This window comes from Gopherus flavomarginatus, chromosome 4 (genome assembly GCF_025201925.1).
Source record: "Gopherus flavomarginatus isolate rGopFla2 chromosome 4, rGopFla2.mat.asm, whole genome shotgun sequence".
NCBI classification, from domain to species: domain Eukaryota; kingdom Metazoa; phylum Chordata; order Testudines; family Testudinidae; genus Gopherus; species Gopherus flavomarginatus.
Window position 1 is genome coordinate 36,151,602 of NC_066620.1, and position 15,683 is coordinate 36,167,284.

Sequence of the window (15,683 nt, forward strand, 5' to 3'; positions counted from 1 at the left end):
ATCATTTAAAACAACAGGTTTGCAAATTGCAGCAGTGAGTTATTTTTTTATCTCTTCCATAAAAACATTCTAACTAGATGTGCAGTGGCTGTACTGAAAAACTTCTCTGTTTTGCCTACAATGAGTAGATATGGATACCTCCATATCTGTGATATTCTCATATCCTTTCTATACTTACTATGGGAAATAAGTTGAATCTTGCAAATACTGAAGTTAGATTATAGGTAGTTTTACGTAGTTATATAAGGCTATTGGCAAGTATTTAAGTTACCATCATCCACTGTAATGTACAGTTTACACACATGCCCAGTAATTCTTGTTCTTCATTTAAACGTCATGCAGTCTCACTGTATAGATCTGTCAATTTAGAAATAAGAATTTGTTTCAAGAACAGTAATTAAGCTGTCAGTAGCCAAGTAGCTTTTTGCTTAGGGCCCCCTACACCCCACCCTCCCCGCTTTTTTTTTTTAATATGATGAACCAGGATATTAGCTTGCTTTGTTATAACATCCATTTCCTGGTAACCATGCTGGCAGCGTCAGGATACTCATCCACCAGTCTTTTTTCCTATAGCACGTTTTGTTTTATTCTGATACTTGGTTAAAGGTGGCAGATGTTAATGGCCCAATGTGCAGAATAAACTCTGCCACTGCTTTACTAAGGCCACGTCTACTCTACAAACTAGGGGTGTGATTCGCAGCTTGTGGACACATACTTGTGCCAGTTCAATGTAGAAACAGTCATGTAGCCATGGTAGCACAATCAGCAACCACATAGCTTAGCTCTGCTGAGTACAAACCTGTCTGAAATGGGTGGGTACATGTTCTGCACAGCTTAGCTGTGCTGCCCCTGCCCATGCACTATGGGTGCACTGCTACTTATCCTCGTGCTAGTTCTCATTGAGCTAGCATGTGTATGTGAGCTGGGACCCATACCCTTAGCGCATAGTGTAGACGTAGCCTAAAGGTGTAAAATACTGACAGGAAATAGATAGAACCATAATCCAGGATGGACATTTTCAAGTGGCACTTGTTTTCCAATAAACTAGATCAGCGGCTCTCAAGCTGTGGGTCAGGACCCCAAAGTGGGTCACAACCTCATTTTAATGGGGTTGCCAGGGCTAGCTCAGACTTGCTAGGGCCCGGGACCAAAGCCCGAGCCCCACCACCTGGGACCAAAGCTGAAGCCTGAGTCCCACTGCCCAGGACTGAAGCCAAAGCCCAAGGCCCTGGGTGGTGGGTCTCAGGTTACAGGCCCCCTGCCTTGGGCAGAAGCCTTGAGGCTTCAGCTTCTCTCCGCCCCAGGCCGGTGGGGCTCTGACTTTGGTCCAGCCACCCAGGGCAGCTGGGCTCAGGCTTTGGTCCCCTCTGCTGAGGTTGTGTAATGATTTTTTTTGTCAGAAGGGGGTTTCGGTGCAAGAAAGTTTGAGAAACCCTGAACTAGATTGTAGGGTTGTACGTCTTTAGAGGCATAGTCCTATTAATTGAATATGCCTGAAATGTAATGTGAGTTGTGATTCTTTCCCTGTTTCAGTGATATAATGTATATACTCTGAAAATGTAGTTTGTTTAAAGGCAGTTAACCAATCCTTCCCATATTCATAACAAGTTTATACTTGAATTTTTCTAGGGTTCAGTATATGATGTACAATGATCTAAGATATAATAATTCACAGTGGACAGGCATGAAAAGTTCTAGCAAAGGGAGGTCTAATTTGTAGTTCATTGCCTAATAATTCTGCTGCTTTTGACTTGTTCAGCCCCTGTGCAACAGTGGGAATGTCTTTAATTATTGTGCCATTTGCAAATGCTTGCATAAAAATGGTACAGAATGTTTGTAATCTACTAGAGCATTAGCAGCAATGAGCTTTAGTAACTTGCTAATAACAATACCAGACACTCCTTGTGTAACCTGTGGGCTGCTACCAAAGGCTCTACACGTCAAAGTAATGGTACAGGAAAAAGTAAAACTGGAACCAAGCTGCATTGCAAAAGCACACTAGCCATTAGGATTCCAATTTAAATGATTTTTGGATGAATGGCTCCTGAAGACGTCGACAGCTTGACCAGTCAGAGCTGCTGGAAACTTGGCTGCTCTCTAGGCTATCTCGAACGCAGTGCAGCAGGCAACGCGATCAACAAAGCAAGTGATGGGCAAGGCCTTGGTTCTGTCTTTGTTTGGGGGTAAATAGCTGTGTGATGTTGAGTGACTGTGGTGGTTTCTAGTTCCTTTAACATAAATCCAATCCACCTAATAATGAAGTGTGTAACAGACTTTGATAAATTGACATTTGACCTCTCACCTTTTCCCTGTCTTTAAGATCCAAATCCTAACTGGGATGATGGACATGAAATGCATGGTGTTATCTTCCTAATTTCTGCATGTTTTGATTATGTGCTATCTGGGACCTGGGAGGAGAGAGCATTTACAGAAACCAAACAATTTTGCAACATTCATTAAAGTTGTGTTTTTGTGAATGCTCCTGGACAGTTCTGATTGTATTTTCTGTTTACTTGTAATTTAATAGATGTTTATAATTTATGTTAAACTTAAAACAGTAAAATTATCAATATATGTAAGGTGGCTGATGTCTGTAACTTTAATTATTCCTCTAATGTTTACAGAAGTGTGATTGTTACTGTTGCAAGTCTTTGAGTACTTAGCAATGGGATGAAATGCTCTCATTTTAGGATTGACAATATATAAAATAATATGGATTGATTAACAGAACAAAGTGCAGTAAAACTCACACTGATGTTTAGCTCCTCTTATTTTTCCTGGTTTTTTTTCATCTGTAAAATGGGTACTAATCCATTCATAAGTCTAATTTCCTCAGCCTTCTGTGTCTCCATTGGGGGTATGAAAGTGATTTTACTGGATTGTCTTACTCTATAGACAAAATGTACACTCAGCCACATTGTGCAAGATAGAAAATTAACTCTAAGATATTGTAGCTTTGTGTGGCCTCTAGCTGAATGTTTTTTCCACTGTTCTAGATGGCAGAAACTGTGGAAACAAATGAAATGGTCAATGGAGCTGCAGAACAGAGGACAAGTTCAAAGGAGTCTAGTCCTGTTCCTTCCCCAACTGCAGACCGCAAAGCCAAGACTGCCATTCAGGCTCAGACTGCGGCTACCCTACCAGCCAAAACACAAGAGACTCCTTCAGCTCAGATGGAGGGCTTTTTGCATCGTAAACATGAGTGGGAGACACATAACAAGAAAGCCTCAAACCGGTAAAGTATCCAGCATTTAATGCAAATAAGTTTTTTACATCCAAATATACATTAAGATTACTAAACATCATTATTTGTACTACATAGCCCCTAGAAGCCTCAGTCAACATTAAGGCCCCATTGTGCTAGGTGATGCACAAACACATGGTAAAAGATAGTTCCTCCTTGTAAGAGCTTACCGGCTAAATAGACAGAGAAGACAAAGGATGGAGAAAGGAATTTTATTGTGTTCTCCTACCGATGGGGAATTGAGGTACAGGGAAATTAAGTGATGTGCCCAAGGTCACGCAAGAAGTCTGTGGCAGAGCTGGGAATTGAATCCAGATCTCCTGAGTCCCAGTGTAGCACCTCAATTACAAGCCCACGGGAAAAGAAAAATGTTCAAGTGTGGTACTAGAAGCATCCACGTTTTTAGTTGTTTGCAGTGTAGATGGAAGGTGTTAATTACAATCTGCTCAAAGTGTGGGTTGAAGTAAGATTTGTATGTATTGGTTGATTTAATTTCTAAGAGCCTTATTCTGCAGTCCCCATACAAGGAACACTCCCACTCCCATTGAAAGTTTTATCTTTGTGAGGAAGCAGAATCTGGTCCTATATGTCCATTGAGGGGAAGCACTGGGAAAGCCATAACTATAATTTGCCTGGAAAATAAAGTGTTATCTGAATCCTGCTCTAGCTCATCACTCCCTACTACTAATGGAGTGAACTATTGGGTTGCAGCCAAGGGGGCAAAGATTTGAATTACAGTAAAATGGCTGTCTTTGTCCTCTTACCTTGAGTCCCACGTCACATGGAAAAATGATATTTGTGCTGTGACTGCTGTTGAGGAAGAAGTTTTTCCACAGAGTTGAGATTCTACAGGAATGTGTCAAACTATAAAACTTGATGTAGATAGTTAGGTCGGGTATTAATATTCAAGGAGACCTGCTTCTAGTATTCCTTTCTTTTTACAACCATGTTACAGAAGAAGGTAATAATTATTGCTACAGAGTGTACACAAGAGTCAAGAATTGTATGTACAATTCATCCATAATCTTATAACACAGTGAAAAATCCCTCTACAAGAACAAGTACTCATTAAAAGGTCAGGCAGTTTCTATCTCAAGTATGTAAACTGCCTATCTTCCAAACAATACTCCCACTCTTAGGGTATGCTAATGTGGTATATGCAAGAGCTCTAGAAATCTCTGTTCCATTTGGCAGAAGATCAATACTTTTGTCTTGAAACAGCACTTGCATGAGAAAATTCTCAGCCTGCAGTTATGAGGGCGATACATGTTTTGTTACCTCCCCAGACTGAGTTGGTGTTCATTTTATAAATGTATAAAGATGATTGTACTTGATTAAGTCAGTTTCATGGTTCATTGAAGAGAATTAGACTTACACCTGCTTTGATTGCTTTCTCTTTCTTGAAGATCCTGGCACAACATGTACTGTGTTATAAACAACCAAGAGATGGGCTTCTACAAAGATTCCAAGGCTGCTGCTTCTGGCATTCCCTACCACAGTGAGATCCCCATCAGCTTGAAAGAAGCAGTCTGTGAAATAGCGGTTGATTACAAAAAGAAGAAACACGTGTTCAAGCTAAGGTATGATTGTTGAAGCACCATTCTGGGAAAGGAAAGGTTTTATTGCAGAGCACATTCTCTCCCTGACAAACAGTTCCCAGTGCTATAAGATGCTGACTGCCCTCATCTTCCGTTAAAGACAAAGGGATTTGAGGGCACTCAGCCGCCAACCCACAGTCTGGAAACTGGCCCTTTAACATGTAGAACAAGATTTTTTTTTTTTTTAGTTCCTTAATAGGCAGAGAAGCTAAGTTCAGCTTCACTGATAGTTTAGTTCATTATTTTGGGTGAAATTCTGCCACCCTTACTCATATGAGCATTCACTAAAGTTCTACTCACGTGAGTCAGTGCTACCCAATGTAGAATAACTGGGCACCTCTTTATTTAAGTTAAACGAAACTATGACAGTGCAAGCTACTTTCTTACGTGTGCCCAGTCTCATCGAGGTATTTTAGCATGTGCCCAACTTTAAGCAGATGTCCACTTTATAGCATTTAATAAAGGTGTTAACTAATGACCACGTTGCTGCCCTGCAGATCTCTGTAGTGGAAGCACAAGCTCTTTCCGTCCATGATGTCACCATAGATCTCATGGCGGTTCCATGATGACGTCTGGAGCAGGAGAACCTGATACCATGTATGCCTCTACGATGCATAACTAGTGATAGCTTGAGTACCCTGAGCCCTTGGTGCTTCAGCTGAAGGTAGACAAACAAGGAGCCCGATCTTCTTTTGATTCGGTGTGCTTGATATAGATCTTCAGTGCTCTTCGAACCTCTAAAGTGTGTGACAACTTTTCTGTTGGGTGCTGTGGGTTTGGACAGAATGAAGGGAGGATGATTTTCTGTGACGCATGGAAAGATTAAATCACTTTAAGCAAGAATGATTCTTGGATTCTTAGCACTGTCTTCTCATCAAGGAACACACAGTGGGGTTCCTGCATGGATAAAGCTGCCAGTTCAGAAATTAATTTAGCAGACATTATGGTGACCAGAAAGCAGGTTTTGATGGACAGATAGAATGAAGATATTGATGTCAGTGGCTCAAAAGGATGGGTGGTTAGGGATTTTAATACCAGTGGTAAGTCAGGAATGATTGGCCTGATCACAAGTTTAGCTAGTCTGACTGTTCTGACAAATCTGGATACCTTGTTTTTGTCAAGGAACCAGAAAATCTTGTGACTAGGATACTACTTATAGCTGGTATGCAATAGTGCTGGGATGAATCTCTTGTCTGTGCCTTCCTGAAGAAAATCCAGGATAACTGGGATAGCAGGATCCTTGGGATTTTTGTTGTGCTCTTGTCACCACAAGCTAAACCTAATCCAGATGGAGAAGTAGACCTTCCGTGTTGAAGCTAACCCGGAGGATTATAGAGTTCCAGTCATTTTGAAGGATAGTCGTAGCTTAGTTAATGTTTCCCTCTCATTAACTAGGCAGTCAGCTATAGACATTCTGGGTCTGGATGGAGGAATGGGCTTTAGTAAAGAATGTCTGGGCCTACTGGTAGCTGGGTGGTGCCAATTTCAGTTCTGTCAGATTGGAGAACCATGGTCTGCTTAACCTGTGCAGAGTGAGGACTATCACCTTTGCTTCTTCTGACCTTATCTACTGGATGACCTTTGCTAGAAGTGGAAAGGGCACAAATGCATATATCAGGCCTTGTGAAGGAGCATCCATCCCCATTTGGGTCTGCTTCCCTGGTGAAATACTTCAGTCTCACTTTGTTTTTGTGACTGGCGAACAGGTCAACTGCCAGAAGGCCAAACTTGTGCAAAATCAGAGTGAAGGCATTCTGATTTGGCACCATTCTGAGTTGTTGACTGTGCATCTGCTGGGTCATTCTGTCTTTTGGTTCATCTCTCTTCTTATATGTATTGCTTTTATGGAACGGAGAATTCTCTCTGCCCATTCCATTGTCTCCATTGCTTCTGCATGTACGGTTATACTCTTAATTGTTAATGTACGCCACAGTGGTCATGTTGTCTGACTGGACCAGAACACGTTCATCCACGTTCTGGAACCTCAGTGGGACTAGCTTGACAGCTCTGAGCTCCAATAGGTTGATGCTCTGGTTCCTTTCCCTGAGGTTCTTGGCGCCTTGCACTGTTCTGTGCCCCTGATGCACTCCCCATCACACCAGGTTAACCTCAGTTGTGAGTACCTGTGGATCTGTTAGACAAATAGGAAGATCCTTACAGACATTCTGTGGGATTGTTGAGCACCTGGTTTGGAACCAGGACTGGATCTTGGATGCGTTGTGGTGAATGGCTCCATTTATTCAGGAGAGAGGCCTAGACGCACTTGATATGGGACTTTGTCCATGGGTGGTTCCTATTCATGAAACCAGAGGGGGACATGGCTAGCATAGGCTGTGCGTTACCTTTGAAGTGCCTCCAGAAACTGCCGACAGGAAGGGAATAACCTATACATATCAGAATTGTGGGAGATGCTAAGTTGCAGAAAACTATAATAAACAGTTTATGCATTTGAGTCTTCATTGCGTGCAAAATGTCTCAGCCCTTTGAAAACAGCTACAGCTAATTAACATCAGCTGAGAGGCAGAGAATACATCACACAGGATAACTGTCTGAGATGGCTGCATTATTTATTTATTTGTATTTATTCTTGCACATTATAAAACTGCAAACAGTCATGCAGGTCATCACAAATGTCTGCATGTAAAACCTTGGTGTAACAGGACAGTTTCACATATTCTGTACAGAACAATACCTTAGAAATGTTCTTGAGTTTTATAAAATTCTTTAGAGACTGTTCTTGATTTCCCTTTAGTTCCCATTAGTCCCAACTGTAGAAACATTTCTGTACAGATAAATGAAAATATTACATGTTTAAACCTCTAAACTATACCTCAAATAGGTTTTTTATATGTAAAATAAAACAAAGTTCAGTATCTCTTGGTATAGAGTGCCCATTTATATCCCCAGGAGATCATGAGATATTGAACCTTAAATCTGTCACTAGCCCAGGTTTGAATATGGCCCATCCTGCACTTTAGGGCAGGTTGTTTTTGTTTTTAAATGACAGCTTCTCAGAATTAAAAATGTTGGTAATGATCCCAAGGAACATGGATTAGTGGGCGGAGTGCAGGCCAGGTGATTACAGGTGCATGGAAAATACAGCTTATCACACGGTTGTGTTGTTTATCACTCGGGCATGTAGTCCCATTTACCTCAATGGGATTGCCTGCTTGAGAAAATGAAGCAGGATTTGGACTCATGTATTATTAGGCTAATATATGTGGTGGTTGTTTTTAATTGCAGATTAACTGATGGCAATGAGTATCTCTTCCAAGCCAAAGATGATGTAAGTTTCTTTCAGTTTGTTTGTTTGCTGGTTTTAAAGTATTGCTGTCATATTCTGGTATACTGACATACACTAAGAGAAGAGAAATGGTTTAGATATTAAGGGGTACGTTCTCAGCCTCCGTCTTGCACGCATGTCCATGTACTTGCAGGTCCGCAAGTAATGTTGGAATTTGCTCCTTCAAAACCCATCAAGACAGAGGGACTTTCAAGGTGCAAGTTCTAATACTTGTATCCATGAAGGGATTAGGTGTTTGTTTGTTTGTTTTTAAAGCGCACATGCAGATTTTTTTCATCAGCAAAGTGCAAGTGCATGGCACATGAGTGGCAGCTGAGTAAAGGCCTGGTTGAAAAATTGATGCTAAATTATGACTTGGGATCATGTTCTCTTTAATTTTCTACTTCCGTCTCAATTACCTTTTTGAAATGTTGTTTGAATGATAGAAAACAGTATGAGCTGATGTGCTGATTCCTACATTTTAACTTTGATGTTTGTTGAAGGAGGAAATGAACACATGGATTCAGGCCATCACATCAGCTATCTCCTCTGACAAAATTGAAGTGTCTCCAAGCACACAAAGCACTCCAGCTTCTAGTCGTGCCCAAACCCTGCCAGCCAGCGTTACAATAACCAGCGAATCCAGTCCTGGCAAGCGGGAGAAAGACAAAGAGAAAGACAAAGAAAAGCGATTCAGCCTTTTTGGCAAAAAGAAATGAATTCTGTCTCCACACACTGCACTTCTGATCTTTTCAGTGGAATTCCAGCATGCAAGCTCAGAACCAATACATTACTCTCTGTGCCTAATGTTCCTCAATATGATTTAATTTTTATTATTTATAGAGCATTAAAAAACCCATTACAAATGTATGAGGTGCATTGGGCAGCTTCTGTATGAGAGGGAGGACCAGGTTTTGTTTTTGTTTTTTTAATGGAATTAATGTAGATTAGAACTTAATATTTAAACTGTTCCTCAATTTTGTGAGGCTGTCTTGGAAAAGAACCCACATCCTGTGCTATTGGTATGCAAGGCAGCGGTGCTTACAAATTTACTGTGCACATCAAAGACAAATGTACAAATTTTCAACCATGTTCACTTCCATTTAAGATTGTTATGCTGAGTCTTGACTAATAGAACCTCCCATTACAAGTCTAACTTTATTAAAATAGTGTATTATCTTTGCTGTAACAGAGTGCAGATACACATTAACTTACGGACAGACCATTTGTATACTGGCATCAGTTATTAACACAATGTGAAGCTTTTCTGCATCAAGTACAACAGTTAAGAATGTTGGTATACAAGAAGGATTTAGCATACTGATACAGTTTTAAATAATCTGAAATTTCAATTTTTTTTTTTGCTGAAATACATTATATTGTATGCTTCAGCTAATTCTAGTACAAAGTATAATAAGACTAGATGTATAATAAACCCTTTAAAATCATTGATAAATGTAAAAGTGAAACTGAAGCATTTACTGGAAAAAAAAAGTAATGTTACTCAAATGGTTACTTGCTTGTCAGCTACAGCACTGTGTGTTATAATTTTGCTACATTACCTTGCTATTTGATACATAGTGTGCATTTCTCTGTCACTGTAACTATTGTAATGAAAAAAAATACATCTTACTGCACAATCAAAAATTACATTTAATAGGAATGAACTTTCAATGACTGGGCCTGTAGTCAGAGTAGTACTGGAACTGGCTTTCAGTTGTATGGAACTGTACCTCTAAAACTTTTACCCTATCTGTTAAATATATGCTATGTCATTAAATGCTTTTAAAACTAAACATCTTGGTAGTTTTTTATTTCGTTTCAGAGCCTGTCAAATAGGAATTCTGAGATATGAGCAAAAGTAAAAGTAATTCAAAATGACACTTTTCCTTTGTAGTGACGGTAATGGGCTTTTTAAAATAAATATTTTATTTCTGTTGTGTGTGAGAAATTCCATATAGAATAATTCTCATGGAAGAACAGCAACAACAAAGAGCTCAAGGGAGATCAAGGGGAAAGGTGCTGAGGAGGGTAAGCATAAGGAATAGCCCTCTTACAAAATACTGGACAATTGGTTTTGTTTATTAAAGTAGATCCATCAGAATCAGTGTGACTATGCTTAGTAAAACAGGCTGTAATTTAGCTACTATAATTTATTATTAGAACCATTCCATTTAATTTCATATTCCTTAATGTCAAACCTTTTTCTAAATACAGATTCTCTTGAGATAAAGTCATAATTAAATTTACAAGTTCTTTCAAGGCTCTGTGTTCAACACAGTATATAAAACAAAAAAATGGTCTAAAATGTGTAAAATATTGATGTTATACTTCTAATTGACATCTGGATCCAAAGCTAGATATTTCTATGGATTTATCATTTATGTATACAATGTGGCATTAGCTTTCTCAGTCTTCTTTTCTGGTGAGAGAGGCTGATACCTCCTGAGTAATTAAGGATATTCATGAAGTTGGAGGCCATTCAGAGTAGCCAGCTAATCCCAGCAGATATGAGGGGACAATTTGTAAGAGTTCAGTGAAAAACAAGGACTCAATTTTTAAATAAAATGCATTTTGAATGTAATTTTAGACAGTAAACAGATTTAGTGTAAAACACCCACAAGGTGTTTTCAAACCTAAATCTCCTTAACATGCAGGTAATATAATGTCAATGTTACACTAGTTTTCAATGAAAGGGATTATCATGTTTATCTATTTTTCTTTTGTTTTTTAATTTCTGCATTACATTAAATTTTGAGACTTATGCTCACAAGTTTGTACTGGTATAATACTGCACTATTTTAGTTTGAAATTAGTGACACGTGGATAGGAGCTAACACCAGCAGTCGTGTATATGTATAACCAAATACAAAAAAGCAAAGGTTTACTATGTCAGAATAAAATATGAACTATTATTCTTGGTTGATTAAAACATACCAGAATGTTTATGACTAATCACATTTGTCACTTCTTTATTCAAGCAATGACTGCCAGGAACTCAACACTGTTGTGGGGGTGCATGTTGTGTGTGATTCTGGTGTGGTTTGTGGGTTTGTAATGGGGTGTATGGTTTGACTTTAGTGGGGGTAACTTCGGAATTATACTGATGTAATCAGTCCAAACCCTCCGGATTTGATGCCTTGTTAGATGCAATACATCACTTCTGGCTACCTATGTTGAAGAATTTAGGGTATTATTTGTGGTTTCTTAACACTGTATTTATTTTATTCTGTATTCCTGTGTTAGTAGATTCTGTAACATATCCTGTCTTTATGCTATTTGTCTCCTAAGACACTTTTAAAAGTAACACTTCCCTCCTTTAACTTCGGAAAGACAATGATTTAAAAACCGAAAACTTTTAAGCTAAAATAATGTAGCTGTTAGGAAGAAGAGTGAGATTCTTTCTGCTATTCAAAGAACAGTTTGGATCAATCTTTCCTCCAAATGGGAACCCCAAACCCAGTTCAAGAATATAAAAGAAATGGGGCCTTGAGTGGATCTGCTACTTTCTGATGAATTTTGGATTAAGAACAATGAGAAAATGTGCTTTAACCATTGGGATTAATGATCCCATGAGTGGGACTACCTTTCAGACTGATACAAAAAATCTTTCAATCCAATGCATCTCTGCTCGATGTAGAGAAGCAGGATTTATGATACATTCAGAGAAATATATTATGCTTATGGCTAATATTCTTGCATCACATTGTTCTAGTAAGTTTTCTTCTTGTGTTCCCTTTCAAGCATTTATTTACATTTGATGACTTTGCTGATAACATTCTTGAAGTGTGGAAGGCCCTTTAATATATTTTTTGTAATGAACTGTTTGCATGCATGATTTCATGCTGTCTTTTGTTTATGGAACTTTTAGTTTTCAAACTTGGCTAACAAGGTGTGGTGGTTGGGTATAAATAGAAACTTAAATTACATGGGATTGGAACATATTTTAATTGGCATGAATTCCAAAGGGAGCTGTGGGTGTTCAGCACCTCTGAAAATCACTAAGTGACTTGCTCAAAGTCAAACTTGATCATTGAGAAATTTCTCATTTCTCAATCATTGAGAAAGCAGAATATGAACTCAGATCTCCTGACTCCCACTCTGATGGCCTGTCTACTGAATTGAACTGTCCTTACTGGAGACTGGAATGAACTGGTGTACTCAGCAGAGATGGGTGGCATCACCAGGTTTGGTTTAGTTTGGTATCCTGTCTCCATTTATAATATAATAAAATCTGTCCTGAGTGATCTATAGGACCAAGAAAAGACTGATTGTCAGGTAAGAAATTATCCTTAATCCAGCACAACATTAACATCTGCGGCCAAGTTCTGACCACAGCTAGACTCCTATAACTTCTTTGGTTTCTGTGTGGCTGCACAGGTGTTGCTGAAATCAGAATTTGGCTCAGTCAGTGTAATGCCCTGATCCTTCAATGAACCCCCTGTGGGAAGACCTCTATCTCCGCACACAGTCCCAGCATCTTCACTGGTGCTCCACATTGGTCCAGGGGCAACCCAAATGGATTTTAGGCTCCAAGGGTAAAGTCAGCAGTAAAAATGTAGGTGCCGAAAGGTTGTGATATCCATGAGAGACAACTTATATACATGAATAATGGAAGTGCAGTCTTTTGCAGTGTAATAATTCATTTAAGGATTAAAGCTGGTGTTTATTTGACTTGCACTTATGGAAGCCAGGCTGAAGATCCTGACAGCTGAAGCAGTGTCATTGTAGTTTTCACGCTAAGTTGCTATTCATTGCCCATGTTGAAATCTCTATTCCTATTTAGAGTGATCTTTTTTTTCATACTTACCTGAGGTTTTCAGACTCCACTGACCTTGTCAGCTCTTGCTGATTTTGACTGTGGCTGTGATTTGTTTCATTAACATTAGTAACATGAGTGGATCTGGTTGAGTCCCTGATAATGTCCCTCTTAACCACTGCTCACCAACAGTTACTTGAAGCCTGCTTCTGATAGTGCTTTCTATCAGCTTGTTGGATGCTTCCTCCCTCCCCCCACTCCACCCCAGTTCTTTTATTTGGAAGTTGTGTTGTTACAAAATAACTGTGACTGTTAACATCACATATTGGTGACCATTGGGCTACAAAGAGAAACCCAAGAGAGCAGGGGCAGCATCTCTGCACCATCCCCATGCCAACCCCACTGTAGAGATATGCTGAGGGAGTGGAAAGGGACATGCCAAAGGCATAAGAACAGCCATACTAGGTCAGAGCAAAGATCCATCTAGCCCAGTATCCTGTCTTCTGAGAGTGGCCCAGAGGGAATCAACAGAACAGGCAATCATCAAGTGATCCATCCCCTGTCACCCATTCCCAGCTTCTGGCAGAAGGGGTAGTGACTGGAGCACAGAACTGGGCTGCAGGGCAGCCTATTGGCATCTGTGGACAAGCTACCATAAGTTCTTTGAGTGATTGCTCATGTGTATTCCACAATAGGTGTGAGTGCTCGCCACCTGCACTGGCACCAGAAGTTTTTCCCCTAGCAGTACTGTAGGGAGGAGCACCCCCGGTGGCCTCTGAAGTGGCGCCTGCCTGGCACAGTATAAGGGGAGCTGCGTGCTCCCCACACCCTCAGTTTCTTCTTGCCACCAGTGAAGGTGCTTCAGAACTGCTTTGCTCCACCTTTGCTGTAGCTTGTCCCCAGAACTGTGTGTTCGTTCAGCGTTAGTACCTTAGTTAGTTAGCTGTTTAGTCAGTGAGCCCGGGCTGGGGCATGCCCTGCACTCCAGGATTTAAGTCGTGCGGCTCTTGCAGGCATTCTATGCCAAGGAGCGACCTGCACAGACTGTGCTGCTTGGGAGAAACCCATATCAGTGAAAGGTGCAAGCTTTTCAAGTCATTTAAGTCTCGAACTAAAAGAGAAAGGGACATTAGGTTCCCACCCGTCCTGATGGAGTCAGCACTGACCCCAACCTCGGCACGCTGCTCTGAACCAGTACCTGGCACCATGGCATCAGTATGCAGCAACCCTCCAGTACCATTGACCAGTCGCACCATTCCCCATCCACGGGGCATGCCGAGAGGGCCAAGAAGACTCCCTCTTCACAGCAGCACCAAGGGAAATCTGAGACGGAGGCTAGGCCCATATCAGGCAGTCCTCGATCCCCACTGGGCCCAAGGCCTCCGACTCAAGTTGAACAGAGTATCCTGGCCCCTTCAGAACAGGCCTTTCCGGATGTTTGTCTGCCTTCCATGCCTGAAGCCCTCCAGGCAGCCTGGGAGATCGTGTCCATGCCAGTGCCTGGAGCACCACTGATGTCAGCCTCGTGTTCCAGAGGCAAGTCACCGCTGGGATCTTTGCAATCGCCTCTGGCTTGGTACCGATCTCAGTCAAGGGAACGTTCCCGACACTGATCACCACCCAGCAACCACTCAGGGAAGAGTCCAGGTGGATTGCCTTCTACACTGACCAGACTGGGTTCCTGCTGGCCGGGACTCATGGCGCTGCTCGTCCTCAAGGAGCAAATATCAACAGGACTGTGGTGGGTGTCGCTGTAGGTCCTCGTCTCAGAGAGGGTACCGCAGTCGGTCACGTCATAGTCATTAATGCCATTCTCGCTCAGACTCCCGCTCCAAGACACCGCAGCCCCGGGTGTCGATTGCCAGCGTCTCACTGTCATGGGTCCACCTGTCAAGGCTGTTAGCGGAGCAGCTATTACCATCGGTACCAGTCCTCCACGTCAAGATTGCAGTCCCATGGCCATTGTAGATCCTGGCACCACCACTCCTGGTCCAGAGACAGAAGTGGATCTTGCGCCAGCCTGGTCTCCATTCATAGCCATCCTTCGATGGGCCAGGACAGCCAACTCAGACAGCCGGCCCCATTGGTGCTACAGCAGGTGCAATGGCACTGAGCATTGTGGCCAGCTGAATGGTACCAGTAGGCATCGTGGCCACTGGCGCAGCCCCCGTGGGAACTCGCTTGGTGGCCAGAGCTTCAGAAGCACCATCGGCCTCCCTCTCTGGACCCCCTAGAAAGGAGTCAGTTGGATGTCCATCCTCGGCACTGTACCCAAAGTCTGACCAAGTGGTGGACTCTCCGGTGCCAGCCGACACCCAGAGCACCGCACCAGCCTCTTTGCCCCGCATATTCGAGGGTCACAGACACTTCCTCCATTTTGTGGTGGGACAGAATCATTACCATTCACTGTCCTCCTGTTTGGTCTGTCCACTGCCCCCAGGGTGTTTACAAAATGCATGTTGGTGGTAGCAACCTACCTCAGACGGCGTGGGGTCCAGATATTCCCCTATCTGGACAATTGGCTTGTCAAGGGCACCTCCCAATCGCAGGTGAGGGAACATGTGGCACTCCTGTCCACATGCACTGCCTCGGGCCTGTTGGTAAACAGCACCAAGTCCACGCTAGTCCTGGTCCACTGCATAGAGCTTATCAGGGCACTCATGGACGCAGTCGGACAGCGCCTTTCTCCTGCCAGACAGGTTCAAGACCCTGAAAGGTCTCATCGACTCAGTCACAAGGTTCACAGTGACAACAGCCAGGGTTTGCCTGCAACTCTAGGGTCACATGTCATCTTGCACA

At 41.9% G+C, this 15,683-nt stretch overlaps 1 protein-coding gene across 3 annotated transcripts in view; it reads left to right on the forward strand.

Moving 5' to 3' along the window:
* SPTBN1 (spectrin beta, non-erythrocytic 1) overlaps window positions 1-11,080 on the forward strand; it is a 222,253-nt gene extending 211,173 nt beyond the window's left edge. For all 3 annotated transcript variants that reach the window (XM_050951699.1, XM_050951700.1, XM_050951701.1), the window contains 4 exons: window positions 2,997-3,235; window positions 4,651-4,824; window positions 8,086-8,128; window positions 8,629-11,080. In XM_050951699.1, coding sequence (XP_050807656.1) covers window positions 2,997-3,235; window positions 4,651-4,824; window positions 8,086-8,128; window positions 8,629-8,844 — 672 coding nt within the window. In that variant the 3' untranslated portion in view covers window positions 8,845-11,080. The remainder of the gene's footprint in view (window positions 1-2,996; window positions 3,236-4,650; window positions 4,825-8,085; window positions 8,129-8,628) is intronic.
* The last annotated feature ends 4,603 nt before the right edge of the window (window positions 11,081-15,683 follow it).